The sequence below is a fragment of the Hyperoodon ampullatus genome, assembly GCF_949752795.1.
Source record: "Hyperoodon ampullatus genome assembly, chromosome: 10".
NCBI classification, from domain to species: Eukaryota; Metazoa; Chordata; class Mammalia; order Artiodactyla; family Ziphiidae; genus Hyperoodon; species Hyperoodon ampullatus.
The window spans coordinates 83137067-83155723 of NC_136923.1; the positions used below are offsets into that span (position 1 = coordinate 83137067).

An 18657-nucleotide genomic window follows, 5' to 3' on the forward strand; every position below is an offset into this window, starting at 1 on the left:
GTGTGGGGTTTTCTTTGGTCGTTCAACATTTATTTCAACTTACTAATACATGCATAAAGTTAAAAAAAATTCATATGACATAAAGGATATACAGAGAAAGGTAAATTTCCTCCTCCATGCCATCCAAAACCCTTCCAAATTCCCTCCCTGGACACAGTAAGTGTTACCCGTTTCGACAGTGTTATAGAGAGCGATTTCACTTTATCAGGTGGTATTTATCACATATTCTATCTGCAATTTTGTTATCAATTAGCAATATATTCTAAGATTCTATTTTTAAACTACAAATCTGGCTCAGCTTAAGATATTGATAGTAAGAATTCTCCACTGCTGATTTTAAAAAATTTCAGTATAGCAAAAATCATCTCTCTTCCATAGTAATAGAGTTTTTTTCTGGACAAAGTCACCCAGATTACAAATACGTTTGGGACTTCCCTTGTGGTGCCGTGGTTAAGACTCCACCTGCCAATGCAGGGGACACGGGTTCGATCCCTGGTCGGCGAAGATCCCACATGCCGCGGAGCAAATAAGCCTATGTGACACAACTACTGAAGCCCGTGTGCCAGAAGTACTGAAGCCTGCACCCCTAGAGCCCGTGCTTGCCACAAGAGAAGCCACCGCAATGAGAAGCTCCGCAGTGCAACTAAGCGGAACTAGAGAAAGCCCAGCAACGAAGACTCAATGCAGCCAAAATTAATAAAGTCAAAAAAAATGCAATCTCCACTACTTGTATCCTTTTGATTAAGTTCTAGACAACATGATGAAGCAGATGTGAACTTTAAAATTTTGATCTTAAAGGGAAGAAACGTTTCTTCTTTCCCTGCTTTCCCTGGTTGCTCATGGACCATGAACATGGTCTTAGGTAACTTGAGTCATGCCAACAATGGCAACATCCCAGGGACAGCAGAGAAGGAAGGTCAAGGAGACCTGTACGCCTGGACATCCTCGTGGTGCAGAGCCACCCTAGCAGCCCTGGAACTGCCTGCCTCACTGTCATGGGAGCCACACACAAGCTTCCATCCTGTGAGACCACTGTTATTTGGGTTCTGCTGCACATACTGAATACATATCGGGAGAACAGGACTTCCCAGGAGTGTGTGGCTGTGGTGGTCTGTTCTAAGATGAGCAGAGATATATTTACAGTGTCACCACTTGGGCTCCTGGGACATTATTGTAAATGGAGAAAGGGAGAGCTGGGCCAGGGTTGGGGGCACAGCACAGGAAGACTGGAGACTGTTACCCTCCTCTTTCTAGCCACGGGGTCTGATAGGGGAGCGGTTGGGTCACCAGGTGTTAGATTTAGGAGGCTTTGTTCCTTCACTTCCCTTCTGGTCCTTTTCACAGACAGTTCTCTTGACATTCCAGCCAGGATGAGAATCACTGCTGGTGGTCTCTTCCTCGTCCTCCTCCTGTCTGATGGCAGTGACTGTGGAGGCTGAGATCTAGAGGAGAAACTCCTCAGGTAGGGAGAGAATGCAGCATCAGTTGTCATTGGGTTCCATCGGGAATCTCTGCTTCCCCAGCCAGGCCTGGACAGCCAGCCCTGAGACAGCTGACCCCGGGTCCCTCCTATCTTTTTCCCTGGTGATCCCCAAATATACATTCATCACTTGCCCTATTCCTTTTGTTACCAGTGAGTCACTAGGTCCAGCTTATGTTCCAAAAGTATTAGGGACATAGATACCAGAGGAGGGAGCATCGGGGACCAACTTAGAGTCTGCCGACCACAGAGTGACTTTGGGACCATGTGACTACATGGCCTGTCACACGGCTGAGGCTAGCATTGCAGAGACCAGAATAAAGAGTTCAAGTCAAAGGTTTTGGGGCTCACTTCACAGGAATCCAGATCAAAATTATATTCCCGAAAAACTGGCCCAATCTTCCAGGTAATTTGGGATTTTTAAAAGAGAGAACTTTGTAGGTAGAAACATAAACGTAGGAAATGAAAAGCAAGATAGCAGTGCTGAGAGCGCTGTCTCACTGTCATTGACAACGATCCTTCCAGTTTCTGCAAGAACCACAGTGGTGAGTTAGCTGGTACGTGATGTGACCACCACCCCTGCATCCTTTAAGTCTTTGAGGATGACGTTAACGTCTTTCATTATCAAGACATAATATTGTTTTTAATGTTGTGTCATGGCTGAGCTTGGGAGGCTATTTCAGGGGCTTCCACTAAGCCTTTCTTACTAAAAGCTTTTACTTCACAGATTAAAAAAAAATATGTGAGCTCTCTGGGTGACATTTCCAATTACAGCTCATAAGCTTGAGAAAACCAAAGGTAAGATTTTTCCAGATTTGGCTAATGCCCTAAGGATAAAAACAACTTTCCCTCTGGGTTATTACCCACATTTATATTTTGGCCTAAACAATTATTCTCTAGATAACTGTACTTATGGAAACTTTTTATACTTTATTTATTATGTTTATTTGTTTTCATTGGAAGAGGCATCCTTAAAACAAGTTCTATTGTGTTACTGGGAATGGAGTCTCCATGACCTATTTTTTCACTCCTGCTATTTATCTGGCAGCATGGTAGGTGCTAGAATATAAGTCCACTCAAACCAATGATACTTTATCTCTGCTGTGAGCCAGTGCTGGTTTGTGAAATGTTTGCTCTCAGCTCACAATAAGAAACATACAGACATTGAAAGTGAGTGTAAGCAAGTAAATTTCTACCTTTATCTTGACCCAGACAGGTAATTGCCAAGAAAAAGATGAGCATTTATATCATGTGATTGGATCTGCTAAGACAGTTGGATCATTAGCTCCTCATGGACCAGAGACTGAATAACTTGGTGTCTAAAGTAGTATTGATACTTTTTAAAGACTTTTGTGGGGATCACATGTAAACTGATAAGTGATATGGATACTTTCCCCAGAAAGATGTGCATGTACAAAGAAATAGGAAACGTAGTATAAAATGTCAGTGTTTGGGCTTCCCTGGTGGCGCAGTGGTAGAGAATCTGCCTGCCAATGCAGGGGACACGGGTTCGAGCCCTGGTCTGGGAAGATCCCACATGCCGCGGAGCAACCAAGCCCGTGAGCCACAACTACTGAGCCTGCGCGTCTGGAGACCGTGCTCCGCAGTGAGAGGCCGCGATAGTGAGAGGCCCGCGCATCGCGATGAAGAGTGGACCCAGCTTGCCGCAACTAGAGAAAGCCCTCGCACAGAAACGAAGACCCAACACAGCCAAAAATAAAAATAAATAAATTAAAAAAAAAAAGATTCCACATCTTCCCCCAACGTTGGCTTTCCTTTAAAAAAAACAAAAAGCAAAAAACAAAAAAAAAATGTCAGTGTTTATGTATGGATCCCATGAAGACTTATAGATCTTGTTTATTTAAGCTTAGAAAGAGACAAAGGTAGGGAGAGGACATTTTGAGTAATCATTTCATTATTGAAAAATGCACTCTGCTTATCTGAGTATAAACTGGAGTAGACAGAAGCTGGACCCCATAACAGAACATCACAGAAGAAGTTGAAAGATGTCATTTATTACTTATTCATCCATCCAACCTGACTGCTTACAATGTATCAGGTCAAGTTCTCGTCTAGATCACTGCTGCAAAAATTGTAATTTGTCATTCTTTTTCCCTTCGTCACCTTCAACCTCCACCCCTAGAATCTGTACCCTCTTTCCAAGTTAGGGGAATTTCAAACTTGAAGATCTTGGTAGGCTGTAGAGACCACCTCCCTCTATAAGAGAGAAAAACCTGCTTCTAAACATTCTGGCAGGTTGAAACAGCCTGAGGCTCCACCAGGCAGGTGACCCCATGCTGGACTCTGATTCAGGACGTGCTGCCACAGAGGCTGGAACTGTGCTGAACGCTTTGGCACATGTGGCAGAGGCGGCAGTAGTTGTCAGGAGCAACAGAGACAGCAGGCTCAGCCACAGGGCGTGCTGTCCAGCATCAGGGCTGACAGTGCTGTGAACAGTGGCATCTGTGCCCACCTGCACGGGCAGGGCTCCCTCTGTGGGACCAGACCCGTGTGGGATTGTGTATTCTGTTCCTGGCTGTGTAGTCTCAGGGCTGTTTGTGGCTTTCTCCTGAAATAAAACTACAATCTCTCTCTCTCTCTCTCTCTCTCTCTCTCTCTCTCTCTCTCTCTCTCTCTCTCTCGTTCCATTTAGAACAATTTGAAACCCTTTTTTGCCTATAAAGAATTGCATGAGAATGCCATGTAGTGAAACTCTGAGAGAGCAGGGATTCAGAGACTCTTCCCTGCTGCTTTATTGAGATATGATTGATCAACAATATTGAGTCAGTTTATGGTGTACAATTTGTTGACTTGATACACTTAATATTGCAAAATAATTACCACCGTAGCATTAGCTTACAACTGTATCAACGCCACATAATCACCTTTTTCGTGTGCGTGTGGAGAAAATTTAGGTCTACCCTCTTAGAACTCAAAAGCTTTTCTTTATGCTGAGCGGATAACTGCTTCTTAAATTTTCCACCTGGCTATACTGCATGGTAGAGAACACATGTATCTCCCAGAAAATGTCCTGACTTTTTTCCCAGGGAAAAACATTTCCATGAGGATTTAAAACCCCTCCCCACCCTGATTACTCTCTGATCACTGACCTCAGTGGATCCCAATCTGCCTGAGCCTCAGAACTGCTTGTAGGGATTGTTACAAACTACTCAGGACTCTTCTCCGACCCACCATCTCAGAATGTGGGCATGAGGTCCAGGAATCCCTTATGAACAAGCCCTACAGGTGAGGCTGATGCACAGCCACGTGGGAATCCTGGTCTACATTGTTGCTACTAAATGTGCGATCTGAAGACCAGCAACATCAGCACCAAACTTGTTTAAAATGCAGATTCTCATGCTCCCTTCCACCTGAGGCGTGCAGGTGATGCACAGGAAGATCGGGAGCCCCTGGTCTCTTTGCCATCTAGACTTGGTGTTCAGAAACGTGGGGTCTGCTCAGGTGTGTGGTCTGATCAGATCGCATAGTGCTGGGGGGTCCAGGGTTCAGTCCTTGTCCTTCATCTTCTGTAGCCAGTTCTCCCCTGGTGACCTCATCTGTTCTCAAAGCTTTAAACCTCATTTATAGGATGTCACCTCCTCCAAATATTTCTCCAGCCATCTCACCTGAACCCCAGACTCAGTTTGCCCTTTCCTAAAGCGAATGCCAATGCTACCACCTCCTCAAATATGCTGCTTCCAGAGTCTCCCCATTTCTGCGGAAGGTGCCCCAGATGTCTACTTGCAAATCTCAAAATTTGCGGTCTTGCTTCATTCTGCTTTCTTATAACCCAAATTTCATCCATTAGGAATTGCTGTAAAACGCCATTTTCAGAATATATCCAGAATCCAATCAGTTACTATTACTTTCCCTGCTCACACCCCAGACAAGCACCAGCATCTCCAGCCTGGACACTGCACCATTTCCTACAGTTTCCTCTATGAATCTCTTGCCCTTCACCTCCTGATTCTGCCCAGCAGCCAGATGTTTCTAAAGAGTAGTCACACGAGGTCAATCTTCTGTTCAAACCATCTTGTAAACTCCGCACCTTCCTCAGACAAAATCAAAACCCTTCTGATATTGTCTAGGTGTATATGATCTGTCCAGACACCAGATTTCATCTCAATTCCTCTCTCCTCCAGCTACGATGGCCTCCTCGCTCTTCCTTGAGCACGCAGACACTCTCCTGCCCTAGCGCACTGGCACTGGAGGCTCCCCGGCCTGGAGAGAACTTGCCCCAGACATCCTCATGGACGTTCCTTCATGTCTTTCACATCTTTACTCAAAGGTCACCTTCTCAATGAGGCCCACACTGACCGCCCTAGTAAAACAGGCATCATCCCTGTCCCCACACACTTACACGCTGGGTCACCTTCCTCAAAGCACTTACCAGCTTTTAATGTGAACACTTCCCTCACTTACTAGTGTCCTAGCGCACACTCTGCCCGTTCCCCTAGAACATATACTCCACATGGCGGACAGGTTTTGTCTGTTGTTAGTTCCCTGAGGTTTCCTAGATGCAAGAACAGTGTGTCATGTATCTGGCACACAAAAATGTCAATTGAATGAATGAGCAGTGTAGAGCATCTCCCTATCCTAGAGACAGTGTCTTTATTAACATGACCTCAGGCCACATGCTGCCTTGTGGCAGCTACGACACCACATCCATTCGCAATGACATCAATGCCGCCTGTACTTTTCTCACAAGGGTTGATCTCCCCTCCCTCCCACACCAATCAGTCTGCACACCACACACCATGCTCCTTCTCTCTTCAGAAAAGAATATCCTGCACTTATGCGTCCTCTATTCCAACGTACCCTGACTCTATTAGACTCTGCTTTCTAAATCCATCAGTTTGGATTGGAGTCAGCACTAGGCTTAGAAGATCTAAGGGCAGAAGAGGCGCCAGGCTGCAGAGAAGACAGAAATCCAGCAAGAATTAAGTCAAGATGAGAGACTATTGGGTCCCTTCTGTTTGCTAATTCCAGAATCTGGTTCCTTTTAAAGATGGGGAAAAGTTGGAAAGAAGAATCCAGCAAACATCTCTAGACGGAGGGCAAGAGCTGGATGAGGCTGAAAATTGCTCTCTTGATACTACTGAGAATCCTGTGTGCAGGGCCCCCTTGGACTTGTGGGGACATCGACAGGCAAAATGACTCCTGCTGCTGTCAGAGATGGGGACACCCAGAGAAGAATGAGACCAGAACTCTGCACATGAAAAACAACAGTCATTATTCCAACAATAACAACAACTAAATAAGCAAAATATAAACACGCACGATAAAGACAGGGACTGAGGATGGGAGCAAGGCCCGAGCCAAGGCTACATGGTTACAGGAAGCCCTTGCTGCCCACAGTCCTGGAGACAGTACAAGGCCCAGGTGATTTCTGAGCCTCCGAGATCACAGGTCCTGGTGGGACAAGGTTCTAGTGAAGTGACGAGGACAAAGGAACAGAGCAGATGACCTGGCAGAGCAGTGACCACATCAAAGCCACGATGCAGTGAGCACGGAGTGGGCACAGGCCGCGTCCACGCTCAGCTCCTCACTGCCTCCTCCTGTCCCACCTGCAGCAGACAGAGCACAGCAAGCACACGGATTCTGGAAGGTTCTCAGCGCTTCCATTTACTTTCTCTCTCAAACTTTAAGACTCCTTTCCTTTATTATCCCATCAACGCCTCATGGCAGGAATTAGAAAAAACAAATTTCATATAGAGATTTTATTTCCAACAGGCAAGTAAGACATTATTACTCAGTGCACCACGAAGTTAAGACAGGGATGGATGTGGCCCAGCCCTGCCTCTGCTGGAACAGGCAAGTGGATCAGGGAAGAGAACACAGGTCAGGGTGGGGAGGGGTCGTGGTGGGCAGGGGTGGGCCAGTCTCCCCACCTCCTCACATTATGCTACGAGGAACACAGACACATTCAGATGCAGCTGCAGACAGAGGAGTCATGGGATCTGAAGCCACAAAGTGGGACCGTGCATCACTCAGTCCCCACGAGGCTGCTGTCTCACACTGTGAAAGAAAATAATCATGAACAAATTCAGGTCAGTCATGTAAGTGCCGACCTTCCTAACAGCCCCCCACATGCTCAAATGTCCCACTCAAAGATCCCCACCACCCGGGGCATCCCCTCGGTCCCAACACCTCTCCCAATCTAGGTCCTCCAGGGTCTTACCTTTAGGATCCGTGAGAGACACATCAGAGCCCTGGGCACTGTCACTGCCTGGGGGAGAACAAAACCAGGACGTGGTCAGAAACCACAGGAGAGAAACTAGAGAAGGAACTTTAGGAGGGTGAGCCCCCCATGGCCTCCTGTCTGCACCCTCACAAGGGTCTCAGGAATCACACTCCCTCCACACTTACTTGCAGCCTGAGCATAGCTTCCTCCTTTTTCACCTGTAAGAAGAAAACATCACGTGAGAGGCCAGGGAGAAGACTGAGTTGTGAGACCCTAGAGGAACCCCCTAGTCCTGGACCACAGAGAACTCTCCAGAACTGTTGACCAAAACCCATGATAGGATCAGGAACACGAAGAAAGGAGATGTGGGGGGACTGGATCAACTTCTGCCCTCCTGGGGGTCTCTCCTCAGCAGGGACCTTCCCTCTCTGACCTTCAAGTGCTGGTAATCTGGTCCCCAGCTGGAATTATGAAGGTGAAAAAATCTGTCTTTTATTTCCACATGTGCTTTACAAAAGGATAAGTGCCAGTCTCCAGACTGGCAAGCAATGTTTCTAAATGGTACTGCCCAGTAAAAACGCAGGCAAGCTTCTACCTGGGCTTGAAACTCCCCAGTGAGGCAAGAAAACTCAGATCCCTCCCTCCCTTCCCTACCTGAGTGCTTCTTCCTCCAGATCACAGCTCCAGCCACCACGGCTCCAGTGACCACCAAGAGAGCCAGGCCAACAATGAGGCCCATGATGGGGACGGTGGGCTGAGGAGGGTCTGTGGAGGAAAGGGAAGGGGCCCTGACCTCAGGCTTGAATCCCGACCTTGTTGAAAGTGTCCAGAAGGGCTCCTGCTTTATCTGAGAGGAAGCTCCACCCACCATGTCCCTCCTTACCCCATCTCAGGGTGAGGGGCTCCTGAAGCCCCTCGTGCTGCACATGGCACGTGTATCTCTGCTCCTCTCCAGAAGGCACCACCAGGGCCACCCACTTCTGGAAGCTTCCGTCCCCTGAAGGCCTGGTCTCCACAAGCTCCATGTCCTGGGTCTGATCCTCCCCATCACGCTGCCAGGTCAGTGAGATCTCCTTAGGGTAGAAGTCCAGGGCCCAGCACCTCAGGGTGACCTCACGGTCAGAGATGGGGTGATGGGTCACGTGTGTCTTTGGAGGGTCTGAGGAGGAAGAATCAGAAAATTCACACTTAGTGTTACCTTCAAGGGCCACTGAAGCAGCATCATGTGACCATCCTGAGAATGAACAGCACAACAGGTTTGAAAAGAAGCAGCCAAAACAGCAGACACCAGTCTGGACTCTGGGGTCTGGGAAAATCTCCCAGTCCTTGGAAAGTTCTAGAATAAGGATGAAAGCCAAGCTAGGAGGCTCCATGTAAAGGGGAAAATACAGAGCAATGGTCCTGACTTTGGTGGAGGCTGAATGACTCAGAAAAGCTGGAGTCAGGCCTCCTAAGATGTTCTCAAGATAAGAACAGGCCTTGAGAGAGAAAGTCATGGTTCACAAGATGGGGGTCAGGGTCAAAGGGCGTCGCTGGTTAGTTATTTCAGGGATGGTTTCCTGCTTCTTCCCTAAAGAGACTGGATTCCTTCACTGTCTTTCAGAGAAGTGAGGCCACCGGCGAGTCACTGTCTTGTACAGAATATGGAAACCTGGGCGGATTCCTCCCTCTCCCGACAAGAAGTTGGGGCGGTGTTCCCACAGGGACCCCATTTCCTCCCCTTGTGGGAAGCCAGCTCCAGCCCGAGGGGAGACCAGGGAGGCCCCGCGGCCCCTCGTACCTGCGCGCTGCAGCGTGTCCTTCCCGGTCTCCAGGTATCTGAGGAGCCACTCCACGCAGGTGCCCTCCAGGTAGTTCCTGTCTTGCTCCGCAGTACCGGCCCGCTCCCACTTGCGCTTGGTGTTCTGAGCCGCCGCGTCGGCCGCGGTCCAGGAGCGCAGGTCCTCGTTCAGGGCGATGTAATCGGCGCCGTCGTAGGCGAACTGTCTGTACCCCCGGAGGAGGCGACCGTCCGGCCCCACGTCGCAGCCGTACATCTCCTGGAGGGTGTGAGACCCTGACCCCGCCCCGACCAGCCGCAGCGATTAAACCCAAACTGAAATGAAACCGAGTAAAGTCCCCGCGGGCTCTTCCCGGGTCGGGGACCGGGGGGGTCCCGCAATGTTGGGGTGACCCTCGGACCCGGAGACTCGGGGCGACGCCGGCCCGTGCCTGGGGGTGGGGGTCATGACCCGGACCCGGACCCGGGCCCGCGTCGCTCACCGGCCTCGCTCTGGTTGTAGTAGCCGCGCAGGGTGTTCAGGTTCTCTCGGTAAACCTGTGCGGCGTCCTTGCAGATCCGCGTCTCCCGATCCCAATACTCCGGCCCCTCCTGCTCCACCCACGGCGCCCGCGGCTCCTCCCTCGGATTCGGGGCGTCGCTGTCGAACCGCACGAACTGCGTGTCGTCCACGTAGCCGACGGTGATGAAGCGGGGCTCCCCGCGGCCGGGCCGGGACACCCCGGTGTGGAAATACCTCAGGGAGTGGGAGCCTGGGGGCGGGGAAGGGAGAGACCCGGTCCGACCCTCCTCCCGGCGCGGGTCCCCGGGTCCGAGGTGACGGGGCCGGGAAGGGGAAGGGGGAGGGGGCGAGGGGCTCGTGAGACGGAAAAGGTGTGGAGGTCGGAGAAGGGCCGGCACCTCGGGGGGAGAGAAGAGGGGGCGGGAAGCAAGGGAGGGACAGGAGGGGACCGGGGTGAGGGGGCGGGTCTGGGCTGGGGGCGGCGGCGTGGGTCCTTCCCTGGGAGTCCTGCCCCCCGACCCCCGCGGTCCCCTCGATCCTCCCCGCAGAGGCCGTTCCCTCCCGACCCCGCACTCACCCGCCCAGGTCTCGGTCAGGGCCAGGGCCCCCGAGAGTAGCAGGAGGAGGGTTCGCGGTGCCATGACCCGCATCCTCGGGGTGTGGAAGAAAGTGAGTGCGGCGGGTCGGTGGAGACTTTATAACCGGGAACCGCGGGGACGCTGATTGGCTTCTCCAGAAACCGGACACGCAATGGGAGTGAGAAGTGGGTCGCGTCACGAGTGTCCAGGCAGCAGGGCCCGACACAGGTTGTGAGAGAGAAAGCGAAACTCGGGGAGACGGGGATTCCCCACGACGGAGCGTCCTGGCCCCAGAGACCGCCTGACTGAGAGCCTGAGAGCCTGAGAGCTTGCCCCTCCCGGGACCTGGGACTTTGCCCGATCCTTCCCCTCCTGCACCCAGACCTCTTTGTCACACTGTCTCCCTGAGTCCTGGCCCAGGGACTGTGTAGTCAGCGATTTTCACAACATTGTGGTCAGAATATTTATACAGTCTCACAAACTAGTGACGACCCCAAAGATAGTTTTGTTTATGTGGATACTTCTATCGATACGTTCCAAAGTAGAAATAGTAGAGTTCAAAAAATTTTAATTAATTTATTTAGAATAATATTAATAACCCATGATTTAATATGAAAAATAACTACTTCCCAAAATAAACACAGTAGTGGGAAATGTGGAGCTTTTCAGATTTTTATATTTTTGCAAGTCTCTCTCTTTCTTATCTGTCTCATTAGAAGACCCCTGGATGTTCATGTTTGCTTCTTCACTGAATCCGTTATTTTGATTGAAGTCTATGAAAATAAAAAAGCCCACACATATGTAGGAGTAGTTTTTTTTTTTTTTTTTTTTTTTTTTTTTTTTTTTTTTGTGGTACGCGGGCCTCTCACTGTTGTGGCTTCTCCTGTTGCGGAGCACAGGCTCCGGACGCACAGGCTCAGCGGCCATGACTCACGGGCCCAGCCGCTCCACAGCATGTGGGATCTTCCCGGATTGGGTCACGAACCTGTGTCCCCTGCATCGGCAGGCGGACTCTCAACCACTGCGCCACCAGGGAAGCCCAGGAGTAGTATTTTTAATAACCTTTTCAGACAGTCATGGATGTTAGTCTTTGATACAAGACGAAAACTACACAAGTGGTAGTTTCTCAAAGGTTATTTTCAAAGTGGACCTGAAACAATATTATTAACTGTTTCCTATTCTGTTACGTTAAAATCCATAACCCTATTTTGCACATTGAATGTCTCTTGTACTAAAGTAAGATTTAAAAAAAGTAATACGTTATTTCACTAAGTTATATAGATCTTCCAGTGTCGTTCATTCTTTCAAGTAAACATTGTATTCCATGAAGAAGAGGGTAGCTCAGGTCACACAAATTATTTTCCTTGGGACATAGTACTTTGGAATGTAGCAGAAGGGCTTGATGGGTACTTCCCATGTCATCTTAGAAGATACTTTTAGAATGTGGATTTAAGGGAGTTCCCTGGCCGTCCAGTGGTTAGGACTCAGAGCTGTCACTGCCATGGCCTGGGTTCAAGGGTTCAATCCCTGTTCAGGGAACTAAGATCCCACATGCTGTGGGGCGTGGCCAAAAAAAAAAAAAAAAAGTGGATTTAAGGATGATTTAGGAAACAAAAGAATTTTTATGTATTTTTTAGAGTTTTTTAATGAGATATAGTTGATTTACAATGTTGTGTTAATTTCTGCTGTACAGCAAAGTGATTCAGTTATACATGTGTATATACATTCTTTTTCATTTTCTTTTCCATTATAGCTTATTAAGAAAAGATAAAAATTTGTAATGCATCAACCAGAATGTTTTAAAGGAAACCTGCTTTTCTTTTTCTGCAAGTTAGTTGTGGTGAAAATAATTATATTTCAGTTTGCTACAGTAGTCTCCATCACTGCTAAGTTATACCTCAAGGCAAATGTCAACATAGTGGAAAGTCAAATAATATCTTAGTAATGCTATGAAAGTAGGTTTCACCTCATGGATCTCATGAAAGGGTCTCAGTGACTTCAAGCGTTCCACAGATCACACTCTGAGGACTGCTGTTCGAATAAACCTGGGAAACTCTCCTAACTGACCCTTGCCTTTGCCTCCTCTTTGTTTTGGAGAATCCCTCTCCCTGAGCTGGACTCCCTGCCTCCCCACACTTAGCTGAGGGCCCTGCCCCTGGGCTCCTCTAGGAGAGAAGTCATCCCTTGGAAATTGATCCCAGAGAGTGTCTTCAGTCTGGGAAGGGAGGTAGGGGGACAGGTGTTTCCCATTTGAACCTGGAAACAGTTTGTGCCTGAAGGCACCATACCCACTCATAACCTAGTTTGGTTTTGTTACACACCAGCTAAGTATGTATTCATATCCCAGACAGAAATCTGACATCGTCTCTAAGAGAAATAATATTGGCCCTTTCATGGGTCCAGTATATCTGACTTGAGGCCCAGAAAGCATGAAGAACAGTCCTGTCCAATAGAATGTTCTGTGGTGAAGGAATTTTTCTATATCTGTACTGTCAAAGTCAGGTAGCCACTAGCTACAGGTCGCCATTTAGCACCTCAAAAGTGGCTATTGTGCTGAGCACCTTAATGTTATTTAGTTTAAATAGCCATATGTGGCTAGTAGCTAGCCTAATGGGCATTGCATATCTATAATGTTCTTAATTTCCAGTCTCTTCCCCCGCAAAAGATACTGTGTGACTCATAGGTTGATGTATATTAAAATGACCTTCATATGGAAATCATGGATTTGTCTATGTGGGTCTTAGATATATCCTTAAAATGCAGCATGCGCAGAAAGTTTCATTAACATGTATTTTAACAACTAGAGTGTTCAGACATTAAGGACACTGTGGTTTATCACCTTAAGGTCATATGTGTTCAAAACTGCCCATCGCTGGAGCTAATTCTTGTCTTTATAACCTTGAGCTCTTGTTGTTCTTTTCATTAACCTGGTAAATATAAGCAGACACTGAAGTCTTCACTTAGCCCAAGAGAAAGTATTCACTGAACACAACATATATCAAATACCTTGTAGGACCTGTACATACTTGTAAAATTATAAAGCAGGAGATGTAAACCTTAGAATCCACCACCTTAGAATTCTTTTTTTTTTTTTTTTTTTTTTTTTTTTGCGTTATGTGGGCCTCTCACTGTTGTGGCCTCTCCCGTTGCGGAGCACAGGCTCCGGACGCACAGGCCCAGCGGCCATGGCTCACGGGCCCAGCCGCTCCGCGGCATGTGGGATCTTCCCAGACCGGGGCACGAACCCGTGTCCCCTGCATCGGCAGGCGGACTCTCAACCACTGCGCCACCAGGGAAGCCCTAGAATTCTTTACTCACTGCTCCTGCTATTCGTTCCCCCCAACTTCAATCAATTCTGTTTCCCTTACCCTTGGACCCCTCTCTCCTAGACAAAAAAATACACGAATTTTTTACACTTGGGGAATGAAGAGTTGTATGACCCAAAGATGAAAAACCACTAAAAAATCATAAATTTTCTCTATGTCAACCAGACATTCACAAAGATACTAACGCACGCCCTTATCAAACTCAAAGACAAAAAAATTGACAAACAGGTAGCAATGATTTTCATCCAAAGACCACCAGGAGAAAATCTGTGGACAAACAAGTTGGATTTATTACTGGATGCAGCGAGGGAGATGACACACCATCAGGGACTATGGTGTCTTAGTGTGAGGTGTTAGATAGAACATATACAGGATGTGGGCTCTGGTTGGGTGATTTGGAGGAGGGTGTATGGAGGAGGGGCTCACTCTAGATTGGGTGTTGTCAGGAAGTGGGGGCAATTCTATGACTGGGCATCTCAGTGAATCTTCCCTGTAAGGAGGAAAGACTAGAGTGAGGATGCAGCTGTAATTGGAAAGAAGCCGTGGTTGCTGGTATCAGCACAGGGAGAGGTGTGATACATGGTGAGGTGCATAGTGCTGCCTTGTTTGGTGTGTGCTTGGACAAAATGATGTTGTGGTCTTGTTTTGTCTCACTGTATCGTGGCCTCAGGTGTCCTTGTCTGATGTTGACGTTCTGTGAGGTGACATGTGTCCAACAGGAGAAGAACACGGCTGCGTGGTGAGCACCAGTCCAGCTTCTGGCACCGCTGAGGCCTAAGGTAAATGTCAGACCGGCTTCTGATGTTGGAGGCTGCTTTGTCCTTCCTGAATTCAGTGTTTTAAAATAACTAAATCCCAAACAAAACATAATTAAGGTGTATTAGAAAACAATTTGGCAAATAAGAAATGCAAATGTCAAACAAATATATAACAAATAAATGTAAAGAAAAATGCAAAGGTGGAATAAGAAATGGGAATAAGTTAAAATCTATCATCTTGGCAAAGATAATAGTATGAGGAGAGTATTGACAGGAATTTAGGGAGAATATATTGTCATAAAGATTGATGGGATTGAGAACTGGTACAAAACTTTTAGAGGTCACTATGCAAAACGTCTCAATTTCAGTATATTTACATTAAAAAATTTTTATTTTGTATTGGTGTATAGGTAATTTACAATGTTGCAGGGTGTTTTGTTTTTTTAGGTGTACAGCAACTTGACTCACTTATGCATATACGTATATATGTCCTTTTTTGGGTTCTCTTCCCATATAGGTTATTACAGAGTGTTGAGTAGGGTTCCTTGTGCTATACAGTGGGTCCTTGTTGATTATTTTATAAATAATAGTGTGTATATGTTCATCTCAACCTGCTCATTTTTCCCTGCCCACCACCTTTCCCTTTTGGTAGCCGTAAGTTTCTTTTCTAAGTCTGTGAGTCTGTTTCTCTTTTGTAAAGAAGTTCATTTGTATCCATTTTTAGATTCCACCTGTAAGTGATATCATAGGATGCTGGTCTTTTCTTGTTTCATTTCCTTCCTTGTGGCTGGAAATGGCATTATTTCATCGTTTTTATGGGTGAGTAATATTCCATTGTGTATATGTATCTTATCTTCACTATGCATTCATCTGTCCTTATACACTTAGGTTGCTTCCATGTCTTGGCTATTGTACATAGTGCTGCCATGATCATTGGGGTGCACGTGTCTTTTAAAAGTACGGTTTTCTCCGGATCTAGGCCCAGGATTGGGATTGCTGGGTCACATGGTACTCGTATGTTCACTTTTTTAATGAACCTCCATACTGTTCTCCCTAGTGGATGTACCGATTTACATTCCCACCAACAGTGTAGGAGGGTGGCCTTCAATATGTTTACATTTTGACATAGAAATTCTCTTTCAGAAATTTATCCTGCGAAGATAATCACATATGTTCTCAAAACTATATATTCAAGGATATTTCTTGAATTGTGGTTTATAAAAGCAAAGAATGGAAACAATCTAAATGCTATAGTCATTGTAATGATGGTAACTATGAATAGAGGAACACTTAATAAGAATTAAAGCAATAATGCCATGTGATTTACATAGTGGGTCAAATTTATTCCTCAAAGCAAACCCACGAGGGGACTTCCCTGGTGGTCCAGAGGCTAAGACTCCGAGCTCCCAATGCAGGGGGCCCGGGTTCGAACCCTGGTCAGGGAACGAGATCCAGCATGCCGCAATGAAGACCTGGCGCAGCCAATAAAGAAATAAATAAATTAATTTAAAAAAAGCGCAAACCCATGAGGTACCCAACATGTGATCCCCTTGTACAGACACAGAGAGAGAGACTCAGAGAGAGGAGACACAGAAGGGGAGGCTCAGAGAGATTAAGGAGTGTGTATTTCAAGGCCACCTTGAATCAGGATCTGGAGACACTGGAGAAAAAATGAACAACAGTTAGGACCTGGGTGATGTGCGACAGGCACTGTGGTGAGGGAGCTGGACAGAAATCACAAAGTTAAATGTAAATCACTACTGAGCTAAGTGCTGTGAGGAAGAAGTTCATGATATCATGAAACTAGATAACCAAGAGACCTGACAGCTCCCCTACCACTATTATCAATAATATTTGAAAGATGTAAAAGATATAGGGTATATAAAACAAAAACAGAATTCTATACAATTATATAAAATCATAGAACCAAAAAGCCCCTTTGAAATGAAAAATAATGTCATAGAAATGTATAATTCAGTAGATGAACTGAAAAATTACAGTCATACTCACATACTCACAGTAAGCAATAGGAATAGACAAGTAATGGCAAGGAGGAGAGAAGACCTGTAAGAATATTCCTCTATCAATCAAGAGATTCCAGCGAGTAAGCAATACAAGTGTCAAAAATAAGGGAGATGCAGTGGACACAGGTTCGTGCCCCGGTCCGGGAAGATCCCACATGCCGCAGAGCAGCTGGGCCCGTGAGCCATGGCCGCTGAGCCTGCACGTCCGGAGCCTGTGCTCCGCAACAGGAGAGGCCACAACGGTGAGAGGCCCGCGTACCGCAAAAAAAAATAAATAAATAAATAAAAATAAGGGAGAGTAGGAAATAATAAAAAAATATTTTCAAGAAAACCTCTTGGAGCTTACAGACAAAAATTTACATCTGGAATGGCCTAAGCAAACTCTTACTGCAGTAGATGAAAACAGACCGACTCTAAGAAACATCACAGTGAAATTGCAGAAAGGATGGAAAAGAAGCGAGACCTTGAAAACTTCAAGAGGCAAAAAACATGGGCCTGGAGGCTAGAAGACAGTGAAGCAATGCCTTCCGAATTCTAAGGAAAAAAGTCAGTATTTCCAACACAGAGTTCTATATTGAGTCAAGATGAGAGTAAGTCCTAGGGTAGCCTAAGACATTTCAGAGTTACAATGTTTTCCTTTCCATGTTCCCTTCTTCAGGATACTGTTAGACAAAGTGCGGGGGAAATGATGGAGAAAACCAACTACAGGGAAACATGGGATCCAGGCAACAGGGAAGCCTTGTAAAATTATACAGTAGGAGAGAGAGGCAGAGGGCTGCCCAGAATGAGGCGAAGGAGATCCGGGACGTCAGCCCTGCCCCAGGTGTGCAGGGAACCAGTCTCCGTGTGGCAGAACTGAGGGCTGTGGGAGAGTCTGTGCAAAGAGGTGAAGTTGGTAGAATATCCAATGTGCTTGAATGTGTTCAGAAAGACTTAGATTCTGCACAGAGTTTTAGAATGATTTAAAATGAGTACAATATGGGGCTTCCCTGGTGGCGAAGTGGTTAAGAATTCGCCTGCCAGTTCAGGGGACAAGGGTTTGAGCCCTGGTCCAGGAAGATCCCACGTGCTGTGGAGCAACTAAGCCCGTGTGGCATAACTACTGACCCTGTGCTCTAGAGCCCGTGAACCACAACTACTGAGCCCGCCTGGTGCAACTACTGAAGCCCGCGCACCTAGAGCCCATGCTCCGCAACAAGGGAAGCCACCGCAATGAGAAGCCCGCACACCGCAACGAAGGGTAGCCCCGCTCGCTGCAACTAGAGAAAGCCCACATGCAGCAATGAAGACCCAAAGCAGGCCAATAAACTACAAAAAAAAATGAGTACAACAGAAGTAAGATATTATTTATTCCAGCAAAATCTTAAATATCCATTCAAGAAAAGTAATCATAGTCTACTAAATGCTCACTTGTGACTGGCATTTCCATCATCATCATAATGCAAATATTGCACACGGAGCTAATCAAAATTACAAAACTGATAGATTTATAATTATAAATTATAACTATTTGGGGAAGACGGGTGTGTGAAAGAAAAACCAATTAGCTAAAGATGATACATACAACTGAAAGCAAAGGAGTATTAAAAGCATGCTTTTTAGAGACATAGAAGAAACAATTAGAGAATCAGCTTAAGAACTAAAAGAGCTTCTCTCTGAGATTCAAGAGACGGGGGACATGGTAGATTGGGGACATCAGTCTAGATATCAAATCTTGTAGAAGTATTTTACTTTTTAAAACTATGTGCATATATCCATTAGCTAAAAATAAAAAGACAACCTAGTAGATGAGAGAATGGCCTTTGGCCTTAGGAATTGTTGTGTTAAGAAGAGTCATAGAAATGGAGCAGTAGTTGGAAGGAAACTGTACACAGAGTGGTGGATGTTTATGGGAGAATTTTGTTTTGATTTATTTAGTTTTGTTTGATTAATTTTAATGGGAGGAATTGCAGCATGTTTGTAGGCAGGGATGAAGGAGCAGTAGAGAGTGGGAAACTGATGACACAGGGGAGGATGGAGTCGGAT

The 18657-nt window shown here is 46.5% G+C and overlaps 1 protein-coding gene across 3 annotated transcripts; it reads right to left on the reverse strand.

Moving 5' to 3' along the window:
* Window positions 1-7185: 7185 nt before the first annotated feature.
* LOC307059341 (BOLA class I histocompatibility antigen, alpha chain BL3-7-like) lies at window positions 7186-10611 on the reverse strand (the record flags this gene model as incomplete). Of its 3 annotated transcripts, none has more annotated exons than XM_079713233.1 (8): window positions 10524-10597; window positions 9927-10196; window positions 9445-9720; window positions 8548-8823; window positions 8319-8429; window positions 7850-7882; window positions 7662-7709; window positions 7186-7498 (listed from the first exon to the last, which is right to left on the reverse strand). In XM_079713233.1, the coding sequence occupies exons 1-8, from the start codon at window positions 10594-10596 to the stop codon at window positions 7494-7496; spliced, it is 1092 nt and encodes a 363-aa protein (XP_079569359.1). In that variant the 5' UTR covers window position 10597. The 3 variants fall into 3 exon arrangements, with proteins under 3 accessions (XP_079569359.1, XP_079569361.1, XP_079569360.1); XM_079713235.1 differs by having other exon boundaries at window positions 7815-7882; XM_079713234.1 differs by lacking the exon at window positions 7186-7498 and having other exon boundaries at window positions 7588-7709; window positions 10524-10611.
* Window positions 10612-18657: the final 8046 nt, after the last annotated feature.